Source organism: Emys orbicularis, chromosome 6, assembly GCF_028017835.1.
Source record: "Emys orbicularis isolate rEmyOrb1 chromosome 6, rEmyOrb1.hap1, whole genome shotgun sequence".
In the NCBI taxonomy this organism is placed as follows: Eukaryota; Metazoa; Chordata; order Testudines; family Emydidae; genus Emys; species Emys orbicularis.
In genome coordinates this window covers 74,538,099-74,561,159 of record NC_088688.1, presented here as the reverse complement: position 1 = coordinate 74,561,159, position 23,061 = coordinate 74,538,099, and the positions used below count along the sequence as shown (strand labels likewise).

The 23,061-nt window shown below is 38.8% G+C and overlaps 1 protein-coding gene across 1 annotated transcript in view; it reads left to right on the top strand.

The window, feature by feature from the left end:
• DTWD2 (DTW domain containing 2) overlaps positions 1–23,061 on the top strand; it is a 190,345-nt gene that overhangs the window by 98,045 nt on the left and 69,239 nt on the right. Inside the window, exon 4 of the mRNA XM_065406722.1 lies at positions 10,171–10,360. Within this exon, the coding sequence (XP_065262794.1) occupies positions 10,171–10,360 (190 nt within the window). The remainder of the gene's footprint in view (positions 1–10,170; positions 10,361–23,061) is intronic.

Here is a 23,061-nt window from a genome sequence, read left to right as displayed (position 1 = left end):
CTTTAAGGTGCCACCAGACTCCTCGTTGTTTTTGTGCATATGATGAGTTTTTCCAGGATTTATGTTCGTGTTCAGAAAGTATACAGGCAAGGTATTCAGTATTAAATAATGTGAGGTCACTTTTTGATCTGTCCATGTTTGATTAAAGTTCACTGAACATTGACAGTGCTAAAATCACAATGCTCTTTTGGGAGACCTTTTTTTCGGCAGATTCCATATGGAATCCTCTGCACCAGAAGTATTCCAGAATAATATGACTGAATTTCTGGAGCATTATGAAGGTGTGGTAGCACTACTGAGTTACTTTAGTGTAGACAAGAATAAAAATGGGGAACACAGTACCCATTTGCACACAGCGCTGAGCATATTGGGCGGTGTCAGTAAAAATCAAAAAAGTCTTAAATCAAGAAAAAATTGATTATCTTCAGCACCCAGAAGCGTGCTAGGTGTTACACGACGACTGTCACAAGCCCTGCCCAGAAGATCTGATAATGTAAATTTATACATGAAACAATAAAAATATCATATAATAAACAAAAAAGAAGGGAAAGCAGAGAGGTATGACAAAAGTTGTAATAATAGTTATAATAATTACATGGATCAGAAAAATTGCTGGGTTAGTCAGTAAGGCTCCAGTTCAGGAAAGCATTCAAGCACATGCTTTCCTGAATAGGGTCCTAAGACAATGTACAATTTTGGATATATGTTTTAGTAAAGATAGACTTGATGGGCACGAAGAACTCTAGCCAGTTGTCATATTTCAGCCTTCAAACATTTCGGCTGTTGCTCAGTGTATCATCTTTGAAACTGATATGGCTTGTGGAAGGAAAAAATACACTTAAAAGAAACAACAAAGAGCTATGATTTTATCTATTTACAGACATGCTAAGTTTAAAGTATGCTCTAAAATAAATAGTCATGTCCTGCCATGTATAGTGCCTTATATAATAATAATTGTAAATTCTTTGGCCAAGCACTAGGTTTATTGTTCATGAGGGAAGTGCTAAGAAAAAAAAGAATGCCTATATTTATGAATAAAATACCATAATTTCTGGGATTTATTTTCTTTTTTAGGATGCTAATAAATATTTTGCAAGCAATTTTTAAAAATCCCAATAAATACTGGTTGCTCAGCTCTATAGGAAATTCTTGTGTGTTGTAAAGAAAACACATTTTAGATGAAGTTGCTCGTTGTAATCTGACTTGTCAACAATCTGAATAATCTTCATTTCATACTTTTAGAGTTATATGAGAAATCTTGGCACTCATGTTTTTAAATATCAACTTTATAACAGTGACAGCTACAAAGAAAGGGAAAAAAAACACCAAAGCTACTTTGGTTTGGCCTTTTGTTCTTTTTTTAGTGAAATAGCTGCCTACTTAAGTTCTATAGTTCTTTACTTTCTAGCCATAGATCTTCAAGTTTCTGTAATCTACTAGTAAATTCTGAATGTTATGGACACTAATGATTAAGCTGTAATAGAGCTATTCATCCAAATACCCATTTGACTTGAACCCTGTTATTTGGGGCAGGAGACTGTCTTAAAGAATAGGGGGGAAAAAACAACATTTAACTTGGTTTGTCTTCAAAAATTAATCAGGTGGACAATACATGCATAGATCTCCAAAATTCATCACAGGTTAGGTTTCAGAATCAGTACAATATATTCCATACAGTCAAAATACCAGCTCTGTTACAGGTCAGTGGTTAAATCAGGTACATCAAAAATGCATTAGAAGGTTTGGGAAACTCATTAACGGCTTCAATACCTTTAGAAAGTTGAGTGCAACTTACTTCTGCTATCATTTATATGAAAATATTTTCACTAATTACTTGCTTGAACTGTGAGCTTTTCTCCTGGTTGCTCCCAAACAAAAATATTATTTTTCTTATGTTAACTACTGTAAATGAGTTTACTTGTTCCCAATATAATGTACCACCAATGCTCTAAGTTACATGACTCTTTTCACTCTGTGCCAGTGCTATCCCATTCGGGGACCCTTAGCAAGAATATTTTTGCCTGCCCCCGTCCACAGCTCATACTAATAATTAATAGGGGGCATCATTGTGCTGCTTGGGGCCCTAAGCAATTGCTTAGTCTGCTTATGCCAGGGGCAGGCAAACTTTTTGGCCTGAGGGCTGCATCGGGTTTCGGAAATTGTATGGAGGGCCGGTTAGGGGATGGGGTCGTGGCCCGGCCCCCACCTCCTATCTGCTCTCCCCCCGGACTCCTGCCCCATCCACCCGGCCCCCGGCCCCATCCACACACCCCTGCTCCCTGTCCCCTGACTGCCCCCGGAACCCCTGCTCCTGACTGCCCCCTGCCGCCCCATCCAATCCTCCCTCCTTCCTGACTGCCCCCCTGGAACCCCTGCCCCCATTCAACCCCCTGTTCCCCCCCCCGCCGACTGCCCTGACCCCTATCCACATCCTGACCACCACCCCAAACTCCCCTGCCCTCTATCCAACCCCCCCTGCTCTGTGCCACCTTACCATGCTGCCTGGAGCACCGGTGGCTCGTGGCACTACAGCCGCGCCGCCCGGCTGGAGCCTGGCCACACCGCTGCCACCCCCACATAGCACAGAGCACCGGGTCAGGCCGGGCTCTGCAGCTGTGCTGCCCCAGCAGCTCACAGCCCCGCCGCCCAGAACATTGCGCTGGCGGCGGAGCAAGCGAGCTGAGGCTGCGGGGGAGGGGGGACAGCAGGGGAGGGGCCAGGCCAGGAGCTCAGGGGCCGGGCAGGACGGTCCCGCGGGCCAGATGCGGCCAACGGGCCATAGTTTGCCCACCCCGGCTTATGCCTAGCACTGGCTCTGCTTTCACAGATTCCAATTCTATTCTATATTTAAAACTAACATACGCCTATTTATCCATCATTGTCTGTCAATCCTTATATCTGTTAGCACTTCTGAAATGCCTATTGCAATAGTGTCTAGGTATTGTACAAGGATAAGATAATGAGGACTTCCCAAAAGACAATGTTTTCTCCATTGTTCTGCTGTTTTAAACATGGTCTGCTACTTTGCCCCCCTTCCCCTATATCTCCCCCTTCTTCTTATGTTTTGGGGGGAGTGTTTGGCAAATACCAACCAAGTGATACTGGTGTAAAACCCTTCATACCAGTCTGGTGAAACCTCAGAGTGGACTAACTTCAGCTAACTACAGGTATTTTTCTACTGTTTTATTTAAATAGGTATAAAAAAATTGTAGAGAAACCTTCAATCTTCAAGTAAACTTTATAAGCTATATAATAACATTCCAGGATTTTCACCTGTCTGTGTATCACTCTGAAGCTGGAAATGTCTCAGCCAGTGTAAAGTAATGGAAACAGGTGCAAGCGTGGTTGAAAGCTTTTTGTTCAGAATATCACAAGGTTGAATCATCACTGGGATTCGTGGTCTGTTACTATCCAATTTTTAAGTTCTCAGCTATTTGACTTTATGAATTACATCTGTGCCATGACAAGGCGTGTTTATATGCCATGGCAAGAGTCCTAGACCATTGTGATATCAGGTAACTCAACTAGGCACAACCCTAATTTACTCTACACCCTTACTCTGTAGCTAATTTCTGTGCAACAATTCATTGGTTGTACAAAGAAGACTGCAGAGATGGCAGATTACTTGGCCTTACTGCCACAGTTCTTCAAAACCACTCATACAAGAGCCAGAACACACAATAACCCCAAACACAGACAGCCGTTCACCTAGGCACATACTCCTTATTCACCACCTACCCAAATCCATACCACTCTCACAACACAAACAACCCCCCCACAAAATAACCAGCACACAACAACACAGCCAGCACACACAATAACCCCAAACATCACTCTGAAGCCCAGAATGTCTGTTGAGTCAGTGTGAAGTGAGAAAACAGCTACAAGCGTAGTTGAGAGCTCTTTTTGTTTACAGTATCACCATGTTCAGTCATCATTGGGATTCACAATCTGTTACTGTCCAGTTTTTAACTTCTCAGCCACTTTCAGCTTTTTGACACACATGACTTTACATCTCACGGGCTTTCAGTTACTAGTTACCAATAAGCACTCAACCCTCTTTTGAATGGAACAGTTCTCATTAACCAAAATGTAAACACTGCAAATGCAGCAATAAAACAAATATTGACACAACATTCACATATGCATTAAATACAGTGTTTTCCAATATCAAATAATTTGTGTCCTCATTCTAATTTAGACAATTCTTCTCCCCCTGGATTATCAGATGTGTTTAAACCTGTAACCTTCAGATCCACAGCATTCGATCTCTTCCATTTCAGCTGTACGAATAACTGATGGGGAAAGCATGCTGTTCTCCGTGTTAAGAGCAGCGCATAGAACATGACAAAGCACACACTTTATCACTGGATTGCACAACTACTATGAACTCGCACAGGCTCTGTTCCTGTCTCTGGCTGCTGAGTGTTGTCTAGTGGTTAAAGGCAGCATAGCTAAATATGACAACTCTCTTGTTTGGGTTAGCTGTTAGAATTGAATTTGTGAACTCTGAATCTAAAAGCAGGAACTAACACCACTTGAGTTAAAGGATCACGTCTGTTAGCAAGGAGGCACTGGTGTCAAACTTTCATAGGTGGTTTGGCCACTAGAGGGATGAAGATCTACCCTGTGTTAGAGTGGGTCACGCAGGCACACAATTTGGCCCACTTCTTCTGAAAGGTTGTATGGCAAAGTGGATGAGACTTGGATCTGTCATTGTAGAGACCGATTCTATGCCCAGCTCTGCCTGTAGTGACATTGTGCAACCTCGCAGTTATGTTAGGGCTCCTCTATATCGGGACACTCGGGAAAGTTAATGCAAACTAATTTTTAAAATGGATTAGTTAGACTGCATTAAACCCCTCTATGGATTCTCTTATTCAGAATTAAAGTGGCCTTAATTTGTGTTATCTTAATTCAAAAGTGAATTAAACTAACCTAAATTAATGCCATTTTCATTCTGAATAAAAGCATCCACCACAGGGGTTTAATGTCATTTAACTAATCCACTTTAAATTCTCACATTCATTTAATTTGGATTAATTTTCCTGGGTATCCCCATGTAGACACACCCTTATTTGTAAAATGGGTGAATGACCATTGCGTCTCCTAAGTGTATGAATCCTTGGTTAATAAGGATTGTGAAGGACACAGAAATATTAAGAACAGCCAGTAGAACTAGGATTTGAGCTCGTGGTCTGTTGGTTTGTAACTTTCCCTCCCCTAGTAATGTGTGGGGAAGGTCTGTATGTGTGAGTGTATATAATAATCAAAAAGCATGAAATTTACTGAGTGGTGCAGGAAGTCACATTGTCCTGTTTGTTATAACTGAGTATTAATTATATATACACTTAAAAAAAAAGTTAATACGTTAATAACCATATGTATTCTTCTTGTATGTATGTCAGATTTAAGACTATGTAATAGTTGATAAAGCCATGGGAGTTAACAGTGTGTTGTGGAAGGAAGGTAATAATAGTTAACAGTTGATGCACTTTATATTTGTGAAGATAAACAGAAATATGGCTATTGGCCTCCACAATTTACTTGCTTTTCATTATGTGAGGAAAATGTTGTAAGTAGAGCAGAGCAGAGCAACCTTAACTAATATTAAATGAATTTTCCTAGTTTTTAAACTGTTGAAATTGAAGATGAAAAATTGCAAGCAAATAATATGCTGCCTTACAAAGAATGGCAACAATCTGGTGAATGCAGCAGCTGCAGTGAGGGGTCAGAGTGGAGAAATGTTGACAGCCTACAAACAGCTTTTGCAACTAGACAAACCTTGTCATGTATGAAGACATAGGATGCTACTTAGCAAAGAATGTTGATATTCGTAAATGTGGCACTTTTAAATTGATGACACTGAAGTCAACATTTACATTAGAGTAAATGGGCCTGTAGTAATTTGAAACTGGATGCAATGTATGGACATAGAGCTGTGCCTAGCAAACAACACCATCATATAATTAATGGGCCCTTTCAAATAGGCACAGCTCAAATCAGTTATGAAGCATAACCATTTTTCTCAAATTCCAAAATGGGAAAATATAAAACTGGTATTTATATAAACTAAGTTTAGTGTAGACGCTCCATTAGTAATCTTTGTAAAAGGGTTCTGAAAAAAAGTGAGATGCTAGTGACCCAAACATAAAACCATTTGTTTTTATTCCAACAATATTTTAAAATATAACTGCCCTAGAAGTTATAATTATCCAGAAAATTAGAAGCTTTCTTATACTCAATTTGTAAGTTTTGAATAAAACAGCTAACAGATGTTGCCATCGTGTGCCTTCTTAAACACAGTTCACTGATACAACCTTACCTATGGCTTAACCACTGCTAAACCATAATTGCGTCATATTAAAGTTTTGTTTGGGAATTTTAAATATGAATATGACTGAGACCATTGGCCATTCAACGTAAAGTTTTGGATAATCCTTATTAGACGCACATTAAAATTTACATGATAAAACAGACAGAACAAATTGAAGGATTAGCTGATAAGCTAATGATTATTGTTAGCTGATAAGCATTACAGCAGTGAAATTAGTACACAGCAATTCTGTGGTTGAAATTCTTTAATTATCAGCTTTTTTCATGATCATGTGTTTATAAAAGAGCACAAAAATTAAGTAATTCTAAATCCTGACTAGTTTGAAAATACTGGAATCATGGTACCTAAAGTCAATAGGAACTTTCATTGTATACTTGGTTTGAATTGGAGCAGCTGCTACTCTTTTTGCAGTCTTTTTGAAGTAGGTGGTACTCAGGAGGGAACTGGGCTGTTTAAGAAAATCACTTTTTTCATATACAGCATTTTTTTTTCTGACCGACACTGAGATGTAAAACCTTTAAAAGTCTGGCGCTGATCTGGGGAATAAATGGTGGTAGTTAGAAGATTCAGGTTTTTTTTTTTTTTTTTTAAATGGCTTAGTTCCCTCTTGAGGCTTGGCAGCTTCTGAAGGGCTGCCATCAGTATGGTGTCTGCTCTGAAATTAATCTTCTTGGTGCAGCAGTGTCTTAAAGTCAATAATGTTTCAAACTGATACCTATGTAAAAACACCGTTTCATTTCTTAATACAAGCAATGACACACAAGGGCAGAAATTATTGTTTTAGTTACCTATTTTGTAACCAGCTTCACTAACCTTCATTTAATTAACTTTTAATACGAAACACACTTTTTTCTTTTTGTTTTGTATCACCTGTTAATTATTCTTTGTTCTGATGATGAATTTAATAGAGAAAGGTAAAAAGAAAAGAAACTAAATACAAAAAAGCTATATTAAGGCATTGTTAAGGTTACGCAGCTTAGCATTTAAACTTAGGGAAATGCAAAGGTGCAGGTTGAATACCTAACCATAACTCTATTCATTTGGACATAACCATTACAATACAAATTTTAATGTATTGTATGTGTAGTTTAAGCTTTTAGAAAGAAATGTAGAATGTTTATATGGACCAAATTTTCCAAAGAGTCCCTCACCAATTTCTCCCATTTGGGCAACTAAATGAATGGCATTACTTTCAAAAGTGTTCCATAGAGCAACTCCGATTACGAACATCTGGCTCTAGCTGTGTGTGCTGAGTCCTTTTGAAAAATCATGTCCTATAGCATTATTTTGAGAAGTAGTATGTCACCACATAATTAAAAACTGTATAGTAATACTTATGCACAAGGAGGCAGATCCAAAGCATGGTTGTTGCTTTCTGTAAAGTAGCTTTAAAAATGGTATTGTTGAGGTACATATTTGTGTCTCAGCAACTCCATATTATATTTGTTCAGTTTATAAGTAAGAAGATATTTTAACTGCCAACCCTGTATATTATAATTGAATCTGTAAGTCAAGTTATTTCCGTTTCACCACATCAAAGAAAGGCATAGTTAGGTGCAATTGAAGGGTACACCTAATATGTCTCACTCAACGTGTATTTTAATAGTGATGATACATGAGAAGAAAAAGACCAGCTAACCGGCACATCTACACCAAATTAATTTAAAAAACAGATGGAACTAAAATATACATGTTACAAAAACATATAACCTCATGAGCTTATTTAGTGTTAACCATGTCCCTCTGTAATCCAACCACCAGGTTGTGTTTGTTGATCTTGTCTCTTCCTATGCTGAGTTTAGAAGGTCTATTCTGCAAATCTTACTAGTGCTGGGCATGGCTCCAATAAGGCCACTCATGGTAGTGAGCACTGCAGTGTCTGGTAGTGGTTGTGTAATTGGCCCATTACCTGCAAGATGCTGAACACCTCCAGAGAGCCGTTCAGCACCCTCCCACCATGTAAGTGACGAGTGCTGAATATCTCTAGAGAGGCTCACTATCTGGTAGGATCAGGTCTGTAGATGGCAAGTTCCTTAGGGCAGGGACAATGTCTTTCGTTTGTCTGTAAAGCAACATGCCCACTTATGACACTATATAAGTAATAATTAACTTTTGAATTCCAAGATTTATTTATGAAAGTGGCACTTAGAAAAATAATCTTTATACATTTAAATGGACCAGATCTCAAGTGAAGTCACTGTAACCATTTTTCATTGTCAGCTGTCGATCCAAACTGGATCATGGTATATGCATAAGAGGTCTAATCAGGTGCCTGATGAATCCGCTTATGGCTGACAAGCCCAATTCAAGAGCAACACAGTTTGTTACAAATTTCCAGATCCATGTGGTGTCTAAGGGTATGTCTACACCCAGCCGCTAGTTCGGCGGCTGGGAATCGAAGTTCTGGGTTCGACTTATCGCGTCTTGTCTGGACGCGATAAGTCGAACCAGGAAGTGATCGCCGTCGACTGCGGTACTCCAGCTAGACGAGAGGAGTACCGCAGCGTCGACGGGGGAACCGTGGCGTCGACGGGGGAGCCTGCCTGCCGCGTGTGGACCGAGGTAAGTTCGAACTAAGGTACTTCGAACTTCAGCTACGTTATTCACGTAGCTGAAGTTGCGTACCTTAGTTCGAATTGGGGGGTAAGTGTAGACTAAGCCTGAGTTACAATCCAAAACTACAGTATGCTGCTTTCTTCTTTCTCACTTTGCTCCATCCTCTGGATCAAAGCCTCTTCATGTTGAGCGGCATCCAGTGCCAGATATTCCCTCCAAATTGGACGGGATTCTTTGCGCTCCTCCCATCTTTCTACATTGATGTTGAACAAGTCAGTGGAACTACTGAGACAATTAACATAGAATCTCACAGTTCCTTTTCAGAATACAACTGAACCAAGGTTCAGAGTTCAAATGTAACTTTCACATTTCCTAATGTTTTAGTTCTTAGCCATGGAACTTTAATCCTGCATTATTATTAGTACTATTAAATACGCATTAAACTTGGATTTTTGTTTCTGGAAACATTTTGAAATGCTTTTACTTACATAATGGAAAATGTTTTCTGTATTCAGTATTCACCCTCAATCTGATGAAAGCATTTGTAGTCCTTTGCTTTTTATTTATGCTGAAACTATTTTGTATATATGTTTTTTAATCATTTGTAAAAACCTAATAAGACTTAAAATCCATAATAAATAATTCAAACATTCAACGATGTCTGCATAACTGTGAACTTTCCCTAAAGCAAATAAACTGAATTTAGCTCTGTATCTAGTGAAAATTAAATGCTGTCATATGGGAGATTAAAGCTCTGTTCCTGGTCCTTGTGTCTTGCTCACTGGGCTGGCAGGAGCTGGGAGTATTGCAGAGTCAGTATCTTTTGGCCATTATTTTCAAGCGTCCATTAAGTTTTCCTATCTCTGTTGGTGCCCAACTTGAGATGCCAAGACCACTCTGATTTTTTTTAAAGAGATGCTAAGTACTTAAGTTCCATTGACTTCAATTAGAGTTTTGGGTGCTTAGCTTCTCTGCAAATCGGAACTAAAACTCTCAAGTTGGACACCCAAAATTAGTAGCCACTTCTGAAAATTTAGCCCCTAGGCCTTTTGTAAGCTTGTGGTAAAGTAACACCTCTTAGTACTTTGCAGATTCCTCTGCCTGACTAAGGAGCAGAATTGAAGGCTATGGATGGGAGTATAGTGGGTTGGATAGTTGAAGTTGGGAGAAGGTGAATTTGAAGAGTCAATAAATTGGCAGAGCTATGGGAATGAGGCATGATACACATTACATTTATTTTCCCTTTCAGAAAAACAGTCCTCTCTCTGTTCATGTAGGTATCCTGAATTAGCAGCTGTGTGCCGAAATTCTAGTACTCTAATTCTGTATCCTGGAGCTGAAGCAGCTAATTTGGAAGAATTGGCTTTGATCTTCCCAAGTCCATCCACAGTCATCATCATTGATGGAACATGGAGTCAGGCTAAAGATATATTCTACAAAAACTCTCTTTTCCGGCTTCCTAAGCAGGTAAGATGTAATGCTTTGACTTGAGAGTGTAATATATGTTTTTTTTTTCCCACTGGAAGTATTTGAACTAGAACTGGTCAAAAACTAGAACTTTATTCTGTATAAAATTTGTATGTTTCAAATTTTGTTTGTCACAATTGAGACAAAAAGTCAAAATACTGACATTTTTCACAGAACATTAAGTTCAAAAAATTTGGATTTTGAAATGTCAGAATTTTCGTGTTGACGTTGCTGAATTGAAATGTTTCATTTTGTTTTGTTGAACGGACTCAAAACATTAAATTTCAGTTTGGTTCAGCACTAATCCACATCTACTTGAGCTGCTTTAGTGCCTCATGGTTGCTATAGTTTGGGTGCCACATGCGCCCATCCTTTTCTGTGAGCTGAGTTCCCAGGCCAGAGTACTTTTCTCATGATGCACAGTGGTCACATGAATCCCATGATTCACCATACTGGTTCAACTAGAGGGGAGACTGTGGTGCATCCTGGGAAATGTAGTAGTTCTGCCAGGAAGACTGTCCCATAGAATAAAGAATGCAGTCATGAGATATTAGAACTGCAGCTCCCATGAGGCATTGTGGCAGCTCCAGCAAACACACACAATGTCAAGCTGACCCGGAAAAAAAAAATCGGGTTGGCCTGACAAATTGAAATATTTTCAGTTTGACTTGACATGTTCCAATGGAAAATTTGAAAAATGTCAGGGAGGTTTTCCATTTTGTGGAAATGGATTTTTCTGTCCAAAAAAAAGCTTCAGCAGAAAATTCCAAACCATCTCTAGCTTGAACTCAGGACTTCCAAAAGGCAAGTGGTGGTGGTAAGGCCTCTTAATAATGTTCACAGTTGTGAAGTCTACATTTTTTTTATCCTTATCCTATTTCCAGGTAAATGTATGAACCTGAGTGTGAAAGTAGGATATTGTGATCCTTCAGTGCAAATTCTCAACACTTCTACTCATGTCCGAGGGAAAGCTTGTAAGAATCCAGAACGGTCGTCAAATCACAGCTACTGAATATGGAGGGAGCTTATGATGAAACATATTAATAACATCACGTTTTCTCCAGATATTATCATTAACAGAAATAGGTTTTTCCTATCCAAGTACTCTAGATTATAATGTTTGAATATAGCACTAACAGTTAGTGCTAATAAAATGTAGGTTCTAGTCCTGCTCGGAGAACTGTGTAAGCACAGCCCTGAAAAAAATTTGTGTAAGTCTGTGGTGCTGTGTAGGATGCATACACATGATTCTCAGTGCAGGATGGAAGACTTAATTTATTGTTATGTGATTAACCACTCTTATTTGGGCAGTTATTCCATCCTTTGTATAACAAGTTTTAGTCTAACACAAGTTACTTGTTATACACAACTTGTCAGCCTGTGTTTTCTCCTAAAAATGCCTTCTATGAGTTAATCAGTTTAGTTGTGGATTTAACAAAGTGGTGTTTTGATCTACAAGTCATGCTTCATCCACAACCAACTGTATTTTATCCTAAACCCAGAGCCTATGAGGTTTTTAAAAGGGATCTCCCATAAATACTTTAAAACTTTATAAATAGCCATAAGCAATATCTTTGGGGGTAGAAATATAAAACTTGAAACCTTAATGCAATCCTCTCACAAGTAGTTTATGGTTCCTATTAAATTATGCAGCAAGTGGATATTTTTAAATAAATCAGATCTGCAATAAGAGATGGTTGTTTCATTCTTACATACAGAAAGAAAAAGAGATAAGTGTTGTTGTCAAATCCAGGTGTGATTGGTCTTCTGTATTAGTTTGGTAAACAACTGATAAAACACATGCTGGCCACACAGGCCAGAGGGGAGGAAAAACCTTGTTTAAATAAGTTTCACTGTTTGTATCCTTTTTTTTTTTTTCATATGGTTACTCGAAATAGTTGGTAGTGGGGTTCCAATAAAGCCGCACTACTAGGTTACCATGGGCTAGAGCTGGTGTACTGGCTTCTGGCCTCTAACATATCCCACAGGATACTCTAGATTTGGTGATGGGCACAGTGGTCTTTCACCTGGGGGCATCCCAATACCACATAATAAATTAATGCAAGGGGGACTGTATTATCTTTTCTATCAATCTCCTGGTCAGGGAAGCCCTGGTTGCACAGCTCCATTGGAGCTAGGGGTACACTGGGGCACAGAGCTTCTGCAGAGGAAGAGGACATTTGGCCTCTTGTTGATCCCTGCCATGGATCTGTGAGGCTTCGAGGCTGCTTTCAGGGGCTGTTTCCATATCTGGGGTCAAACATCATGGACTTCCTGCCCCTTTGCTTCACAAACTTCACAAAGAGAACCTTAAACCATTTCCTTTTCTTCTGAATCCTACTCCATGAGTTATGTACTATGATAGGGCAGTCTTCTACAGCACTGGAACACTTAATTTCATTTTTGTTGTTTTTTTGTTTTAAATCCATTATTTTTAGTTGCCATTTTGCTTAATCAGCTTAGTTTAAAGATTACTGTTTGTGGTAGTTACTCTAACTGTATATTAGAAAACTATACTCCCCTACGCTCTCAGTAAAAATGTAGACTACAGGCAATTCCCATAATCTTGATGCTTAAAGCATTTACTGCCTTAAGCTTTTAATTCCAACAGAAATATTTTTAATTTCAGGGCAGAAAAGAACTGCTCTTCTGTTCTGAGACAGTGTGTTGAATAACAACCCTTTTACAGGAGAATAGAGTAGGCAGGTCTTTAATTCATTGAAATACACTAAAAATAGATCATAAAATGTTTGTATTTGTACAGCTAGTTTACTGAAGTTGATAAAACTGTAGAATAAAATCTGATTTACAAAATTCAAATATTCTAATTCTCCTATGCACAGCAAAGGCCTTTCAAAAAGATGGACATTCATAGCTGTCTACTACTGAACGGATGTTTTATAGTGTTTCAGTCATCACATTTCAGTATGTTTTAATTATTTTATGGGTCAGATTGTGACCTCCATAGTTGTTATTATGAGCAGATACTCCCATAACCAGTCCCATTGAACTGTGTCAGTCACCGGTATAACAGTGGACGCTTCCTAGGCACTCAAGTAGATTATGTGTCTTACAATAAGTAGCTGGAGGCATAATCACTTTGTAAGACATAGTGCCCCTGAACACTGGAGAAGAGCATCCTGGGAACTGCCCACTAGTACACTTGTTTAACCCTTATAGTCAAAATTATGCACTCAGCACAGGAAAGGATGCAAATGTGATATGTGATGGTGTGAATCTGCTTGATCGTGCCTCCTCCAGGGCTGCTAGTGCTATTGGCAGCGTTAGCAGACCCGTTCTTACGTTATTCCATCTTTTACATCGCAGATATTCAATATGTTTAGATACATTTATGTAGATTAAACTAAATTTGAATGTTTTTTTTTTTCTGAGTACAAATAGTTTGGTTAAGGTAGATTGGCTTACTTTATCAAAAGAGTTTGTTATACATTTACAAAAGTCCATTATTTCTGGTTTAAATCAGATGAGAAAACATTCTACGTATTTCTGAGTCCACAAGTGCTGGTCAAATGAGTATTTATATGAGACTAGAAAAATACCCTAATCAGTTTTGAAGATCAGTTTTAGATTATCATTGCTTTTTTTCTTATTAATTAATGTTTGTATGGAACTTTACATTTTCAAAATGCTTTGTAAGTGCTAAATGTTATGAGTTATTAAATTCTTTGCATTCAGATAATATATTTTAAAATTTAACATATTGTATGTATTTGTGGAATGATATTGCTTCACTTGTACAGCCAACACCTTTTTATGTTGTTAGTGAGCTATTAGAAGCTGTCTTGTCTATTGTCATGAATTAGGAGTAAAGTTTTTTAATTGGAAAAATTAGATAAAAGTCATAAATATTTAACCATTAAAATATACATGTTATTCTCTTCATGCTGGACCAGTTTAGAAAGCTCATAGTAGATGTTAATTCAGTCCATCAATGCAAAAAAGGCAGCGGGGGGAACATCCCCATTATTTGCATTGTTCCAGAAGTAATTCCAATTGTTTTAACTGTCTGAAGTATAGTTCAAATACCTCTTAATTAAGGCCTCAAATGAGCAAGTATTTAAGCATATGCTGAACTTTAAATATGTTAAGAATCTCGTTGATATCAGTGCGACTCCTCACATGCTCCAAGTTGGGCATGGTTTTAGGTAACTTGGTGAATCCTTGCCCAAAATACTTGTGCAGAGTTTTCTTATTAGGTAAAGTTTAAAAAAAAATCACGTTTTCTCTTTTGGAAATAAATCCTGGAGATCCTCTGGTGATTGTTGAATAAATGACAGGCAGGCCATAGTTCTATCTCATCTCTAAAGCGTATCCCAGGAAATCCAGTGGTATTTGCTGCATGGTAGCATGTAGTCACTATCTGAAGGTGGGAAATTATTTTACGGTTCCTTAGTATGCACTTCCATGCTAGATATAAAACAGTTATGTCATCTACCAGACCTCTCTTGGGATGTGAGCAAAACTGCTTTAGTAATCCAAAAGAATGGAGAGACAACGTTTCATTCCCTAGTCCACAATCCAGGAGACGTTTATATTAGAAACTGTAATGTGGGATCCAAATACATACCAGCCTGATATAGAACTCTGACCAACACTTGCCATTCATTCATTCATTATTTATTTATTTATTTACATATTTGCATTGTGGTAGAGTCCAAAGCGCCTAGAATTCTGGTCCTGTTGTGCTAGGTTCTGTACAAGCACATATCTATGATTCAGTCCTTGATCCAGAGAGCTTGGGAAGATGGATACTGGGGAAATGATTTGTCTCCAACAGTTCCCTATGTCAGCAGAGACTATCAGAAACTGTCTAAGTGGGTAAATGGAACTTGCATATCCTTCACCACAAGTTTTAAATATTGACATTTTGAGCTCCAATCTTTTTTCTGCTTGTAACTTGCTTGAAAGTACTTTTTTATTGCTTCTTGAAATTCAAAGACTTTGCAACTGTTAGTTTTGCCTCTGCAAATATTTAGTTAAGGCCTGTGAAGTAATGGAATCTTCATTACTGGAACTATGGCTTTGGGGGTGGGGGTAAAGGCTTGGCAAAGCACTCAGGACAGGTAAAGATGATCTAATAGATCTTTTCGTTTTCTTACTTCACAGGAAAAAAATCAAACTTTTTCATTAATCCGAACTTTCATTAATCTGGATTTAAATCCTCTCTTCTCAGCCAGAGAACAGACATGAGCTGAGATTCTCTTCCCCCAATATATACATTGCATGCATAAGGAATAATGAAAACCTGTTCCTCTTGATTAACAGGTTCATTGCAGATTGCTAAAAAAGAGCTGGGGCTTTACATTTGCCTTTGAGCACCTGATTAGCTTTGTGGGATGCCTGCAGAGAGTCACTGGATCCCAACTGGGATTTTTGGCTGGTTAGCCATGGAAGATGGCCAGTTCTAACATCATTTATTGTCCCTTTTTATAGTTATGAATGATGCAGTAGACCATACAAATTGCATTGTAACTTGCATTTCTGTTACTTGGTTTTGCAGGGAAGGGGATGAAAGTAGCTGAACGTCCTCAACAGATTTTCAGTGACTTTGTGTGGGGGCGAGGGGAAGGGGGGAAGAGTATCTACATGCATCCACCTCTTATTTTGTGTAAGAATGTCCTTTACAAAGTCTGTCAGGGCTAAAAGGGTTTTGAGGGACACTGCTATGGGACTGACACACTGTGTGGCATTACCCCTTGGAAAAACCCATGAAGATAAATGTAGATCTTGTAAGCATTAATTCCTGTGGCTCTTTTCCTACTGGCAAACCCCCTCAGATTCACGATAAGACACATATGATGGTATTAGAGATGGAGCCATTGTACCAGGGAGCAAAGTACTTTGTCCTTTGTACCAATCTCCTTGCTTTCTGCAGACGTCTTGAGATCTGTAGGATTTCGCACAGATATTGGGATAGCAGTGGGGCTTAGAGGGCCATGACTTCTGCTCACCCCAGAGATATGAAAACATTGCATGCTGAATAGATGTAAACTTGGGAATTTTGCCCTCCCGCTGAATTTTATGTGGGAGAGCATGATTGTCCTAGTATAAATTACTTGTCATTCTCTATGTAATATGTAGCTGATATATCCAATCAAGGTGTCATGTTGATAAAGTAATCTTTTTCACTTAGAAGCATTATTAAAAATATATTGTGCAGAAAGATTGAGTAACAATTTTTAATAATAGTTTACCAGGGTTTACTCTCTGTAGTGCTTTATCTCATTTTCATGAGCTGGGAGCTGGTGTCATTAGATGGGAAATTGTGACAATCTGAAAGCCCATTATGTTGGACAACATTAATGAACCTCTCATGTGAGAAGAGGATATTTTGGAATGGTGTTCGTTCAGATAAGGTGTCTACAGGTTTAGGTTGTCTGGTTCATTTATAGAGAAGTCTATTAAGAATGTGTGTTTTCTATTTTCTATTTTCTCCTATCTTGGGAACCACCCACAACATTGCAGTCTGGTGTGACAATCAGGCTGTGTTGGTGTGGCGGAATCCCCGGGTTACAGCCTGAGACTGTGGGACTGCTGTGCCCCTTTAACTTTCCAACCTAGGCTGTCTCTCACAATACTTTGCTAGTGACAAGCACCAAATCCCTCCAGGCGCTGTTATCACTCAGCTCAACCACATGTAGAGCCATACACCCAGCTAGATTGCATGAATGCTCCCAGAGCCACTCATGAATCACACAGAGAAAGGCATCAGCCTAATCCCCCCATCTCCCAGCCTTGTACCTCAGGAATATACCGTTTTGCAGTGCTCAAGACCCTTTCTTGAACAAAGCAAGTTTATTAATTGGTTCACTACTTCATCAATGGAAAGTGGATATACACCAGCCTTTGTAAACCTGAGCAGTTTTACCAAGCACTTCAGGCAAACTCACTGGTAAAGATAAACAGTAAAATAAGTTAATTGATTACAAAAGATAGATTTTAAGTTCTGTTTTATACCCTTAGTCCAAATGCTTGGAGAACACAAGTCCAGGCATGTCTGGTGGGCATTGCTGAGTCACCAGGCGAGGTTGAGCAATTCCCCTGGTGTGGCCTTGTGCAAGTGAGTCATTGAATTGTAGCACCCTTGCTTGATGTTTGTTCGACACGCACCTGGGCGTTGGTTATCTCCCTGATTATTGACTTTGGGGAGCTAGTATCTGGGTGCTTCCCAAACCCACAGCATTTTTTAGTGACAGTCATACAACACAATTCTCATAACTTCATATGCATTAATGATGTACATATTTAGCTAGAAACAATGGCTTTCAGCAGATCAAACCTTTCCCCTGATACCTTACTTGATACATGATACCATGCTTTATATGCAATATCACAATTATATACAAATGATGAATATGGGGGCTAGAGGGCTCTTCCCTGGGGTGTAGAGTGTCACAGTTGGCATAACTAAATTGGCAAGGGTCAGTCATTTTTATGTGTCTCAGAGTGATCTACCACAACGTCAAGGAGAAGACTGTAGCACAGTGTTTCCCAAACTGTGTTCCGTGGAACACTGGTGTTCCGCACGATGTGAATAGGTGTTCCGTGAAAGAATCATAATTAGAAAAAAGGGTCTTTAATTTTTTTTTAATTTTAAATTTGGCATATTTGAAGCATAGTTTACAACTCTTTTTGAATGACTATAATTTAACGTAAAACTCTTTTTCCGGTTATTGATAGATCTTGTATTGAATATCATGGCGTAAAGAGAACGTGGCACGCAAGCATGTTGATGTCTACCCCTTTCGGGCACGTTTCAGTTAGTGACGTCGTACCCCTTCCGCTCGCGGCTGCGCGAACTGCAGTGGTATGCACACACCATTTTCTTTACGCCATGTTGAATATAACATATTCACTCAACACGTTCAAACCTGTGGGTCTTTACCGTGTGTGCGATAAGCACAACTAAACTAGCTTCGCTCGAAACAATATAAATATTTGTGACAAACAAAATTTGACAAAAATCAGTATTTCTAAATATTGTTACTAAACCTAATCACCATGGATTTGTGGCTAAAAGAAGGAACTTTGAAACGAAAAGCATGTTCTTCTGGTACTCCAACTGTGGCCGAAATAAACGAGTAAAATATTGTGACACTTCAAAGTGAGGATGAACAATTGCAGTCTTTTGTTGCCGAAAAATCTGTTGTTACTAGTGAGTTATCCAAGGTGAAAGAATTTCCACCGAAGTATATCAAAAAACAAGAAGAAGCAGGTGTTAAAAGACCGAAACGAAAGTATGATGAAAGTTATTTGTCTTTCGGTTTTACGTGTGTTGGAAATAAAGATGTTCCTGATGTGCAGTGCGTCGTGTGCAACAAAATACTAGCAAACAGTTCATTGGCTCCTGCTAAACTTCGTAGGCATTTGGAAACCAAGCATGCTGAATACAAAGACAAAGATATAAGTTTTTTCAAGAGGAAGTGTGACTCACTTGGAAATTATAAACTTTTGATGATTAAAATTGCTAAAACAGACAACAAAAGTGCAACAGAGGCATCTTATCGAGTAAGTTACCGTATTGCGCTTGCCGGAGAAGCTCACACTATTGGAGAAACGCTTATCAATCCTTGCATGAAAGATATTGTAACGTGCATGTTAAGCAAGCAGTCTGGTAAAAAAATTGATGCTGTACAATTGTCAAATAATACTGTTGCACGTCGTATTAAAGATCTTGCCGATGACATAGAAAAAGAGCTAGTCTGCTGACTGAAAATTTGCCATGAGTATTCATTGCAACTAGATGAGTCCACAGACGTTTCAGGCCTTGCTGTGCTACTAGTATTTGTCCGATATAGATTTAATAATACTATTGAAGAGGCTGCTCTTATGTTACTCTCTGCAAAGCAACACAACTGGAGAAGAAATATTCAACTGCATCAACAATTTTATCAGAAAGCATGAAATTAGTTGGGGAAAATGTATTGATGTATGTACTGATGGTGCTCGGGCAATGATTGGGAAGATGAAGGGAGCTGTAACACGAATCATAAGCATGGCACCAGAAAGCGCTAAGAGCCATTGTGTTCTACACAGACAAGCACTGCATTTAAAAAAATACCAGCATATCTGAAAATTGTGCTCGATGAAGCAGTACAAATTATCAATTTTGTCAAATCTCGACCACTTCAATCCAGGTTATTTAAAATTTTGTGTGAGGAAATGGATAGTCAGCACAAAGCGGTTCTTTTACATACAGAAGTGAGGTGGCTATCCAGAGGAAAAGTGCTTGTGAGGCTTTTTGAGCTTCGTAGTGAACTACTGGTATTCTTCACTTCAGATAATTCAGGACGAAAATTTAATGACTGTCTGACAAATTCTTCATGGCTAATGAGACTTGCGTATCTTGCAGATATTTTTGCAAAATTAAATTAATTAATCTGTCGCTGCAAGGAAAGAATGTGACCATTTTTACTACAATGGATAAAATTTTGTCGTCAAAAAAGAAACTGGAATTCTGGGCATCTTCTGTAGAACAGAATAACTTCGACTGCTTCCCTACAGTACATGAATTTCTGACTGAAATAAATTCTACAATCCATGAAGAAGTTTCCAGCACCATTTTACAGCACTTACGTGACTTGCAGGCCTCTTTATTAGAATATTTTCCTACAACTACTGATGATAATGCTTGGGTTCGAAATCCGTTTGTAATTACAGCCAAATCAGTCGGCTTTACTACGCACGATTATGAAAGCCCAATTGACTTAATTTCTGACTCTGATTTGAAACAAAAGTTTAAGGATCTTCCGCGGAATAATTTTTGGAGCAGCCTAATAGAAGAGTACCTTAATGTGGCTAAAGGTGCAGTTCGAGTGCTCCTTCCTTTTGCTATAGCTTATTTGTGTGAGACGGGATTTTCGTATTATACTGCAACAAAAACCAAATATAGGAATACACTTGATGCTGCGCCTGACATGAGGATTCAACTTTCCAGCATTATTCCTAATATTAAGCAAATTTGTGATAGAAAAATGCAGAAACACCAATCCCATTAAATCCAAATTTGGATTTCTGTTTATAAAAATAGATTTTCCTAGTAAAAATCTAATTTGTTTGGTGTTTGTGTATATATATAAAACAGGTTTTTTAAAGTAGAACACTGTTTTAAATTTTGACTCTTGCACTTGATTTTTGTACTACATTATACGCGCTTTCCAGTTAGAAATTGTTAGTTCAAGTTACTTTAAATTTGTATTTTTTGCTTTGTTTTATAAAATACAATTATTTGAGCATAAATAATGCAATTTTTTATTTGAAAACCAAACTACTACAAAATAATATTATAAGTGTTCTGTAATAGGCTAAAAAGTGTTCTGTGGCCAAAAAAGTTTGGGAAACGCTGCTGTAGCAGATCAGAGTGTCCAACTGAATCTACTTCTGTGGGACTGGAGTCTATATCCTCATGCACTCCAGGAGATTTGTCAAAGGCTGTAATGTCCAACTGCTGAAGTATTACCATCTCCTGACCATGAAAGTGGTTTCTTAATCATGATCTCCTAAACCAGGACCCTATGAATGTGTTAATGGCCTGGATGTTGATTGGTTTCAATACCGAAGAAGATTGCTGGGGGCTTGTCTACCCTTGGAACAGTACTGTGACACAGCTGTGGCGCTTCGGCTGTGCCACTGTAGTGCTTCAGAGTAGATACTACCTACGCTCCTGGGAGTGGGGTGCTTCTGTTGACATAGCGCTATCTGCACCGGGGGCTAGGTTAATATAGCTACGTCTCTCAGGGGTGTGGATTTTTCATGCCCGGGAGAGATGTAGCCAGGGCCGACGAGAGGGGGGGAAGCCAGTACAAATTACCGGGGCCCCGTGGTCCGGAAGGGGGCCCAGGGCCCGGATTCCTCCCCCTCATTGTCCCTGTTTAGCCGGTTTGCCCTTGTTGGGGGGCCTGAAAAAATTCTGGAAGGGGGCCCCGCCCTTACTGGTGGGCCCGAAACATTTTTTTCACCGGGGCCCGAACCCGCTCTCGGCGACCCTGGATGTAGCTATGCTGATTTAAGTTCCCAGTGTAGGCCAGCCATTTGTTGGGAAGAGTAGGAAGAAGTCTGCATCCAATACTTTCTCCAAGATGTGGGATATATTCTTTCAGTGTTGGGCGAGAGAAGAAGATTGACATTTTCTCCTGCTCCCTTAAACATACCCTTGAGTGATACTGGCAGAGTGTAAGAAAAGCTGCAAGGTGAATTATCTATACACTTTGGCAGTTTCTCAGTTTTTTGTATCTAGCTTAGAGATATTGGATCTCATTCTTTCACAAATCAATGATTATATTCAGTAAAACACCAGCGAACTATTCCACAGTGACGTCTTTTGTAAGTTTTCTATGTTGTTATGGATTCCATATTTGAACATAAGGGAAAATTTCCCCTTCAAGAATCTCACTTTCAAAGATGTGTGTTTAGTTGCTGGGACTTTGGCTTGAGTTTCGTCCTTTATACCACCTCCCTGTCTTCAGACTTTTTCTGGGTCAAACAATATTTCATCCTCCCCCGAGTTTATTCCAAAGGGCAATAGACTTTTTCGTATTAATTAAACAATTGTTCTACTGACCCTAGGCCTAGTGCCTTCTCCCTCACAGGGGGAAACGTTTTCTGTTCTGTACATAATGTGACTGATTAAATTTTACCCCCTCATGCACAACCAGTAAGAGAACCTGTGCTGCTTTTCATCTGCTTCCAACAAGAGAAAACAGCATGCAGTGCTTCCATTGCCTGCTAAATAAAGGATTGCATCCAGTTGGTTTAAGATTACCGAAAGGTTGCATCTGCATCCTGACAAATGTTACTCCTTGTATACAGCAGCATGTCAACCTTGTGCTTGGAGGGATGAGGCACTGGCCTCCCTGATCTGTAAAGTAACCACCTGGTCCTCCCCCTACACATTTATTTGCTATTGTCAGTTGGACCTGTAGTTGACTGAATTCAGAAGAACTGTCATGAAAGCTACACTGAAGCTGCTTTTCTAGAGCATTTATTAATAGTCATGCTTCTGATAGTCAATACTTTCAGCCGACCACATGGGAGGAAAGGGCCATGTGACAAGGGAGACTCACAGATTATCCAGTTTATTGTGGTTCTCTTCTAGCCTGCATTCTCTGCCATATACCCTGAAGCAATGTTGCTTAGAATAGCCAATTTTTTCTTCTCTTTACTTATTCTGTAGCCTATTTCTTGAGTTGGAAGTTTCTCTGAAGAGCAGGACTGGGGGAGTTGCCTGACAGATCTTGTCTTCCATTTTCTGTTTGGTGGAGCTATAATGCTGATAATCAGGGTTATTGCCGTGTAGGATGAAATAACAGAGATAAATGACAAACCAAATTTCCTGGTATCACCCTTTCATTATTCTGTATTATAATGTATTCAATTTTACTTTTGTTTAACCATTAGCTTTAAAGATACAAAGTATATTTAATACACAAATGCCTGGTTGGTCTAAAAATATTTCTTTTATTCTTAACTTGGATGAAAAGAAACTAATAATATCTCTTCATTTTAAAGTATTATACAGTGTTGTAAGCGACTGCCATTTAGAAAAGAACTAATACAGCTCTTCAGATCAGAACGTCAATAAAGCACTCAAATATTTATTATTTGTAATCAAATTTTGCAGCATTTTTAATCATATGCCTGCTGTGCACTAATTTCTCAATGCTCCTATTTATAAATAAGTA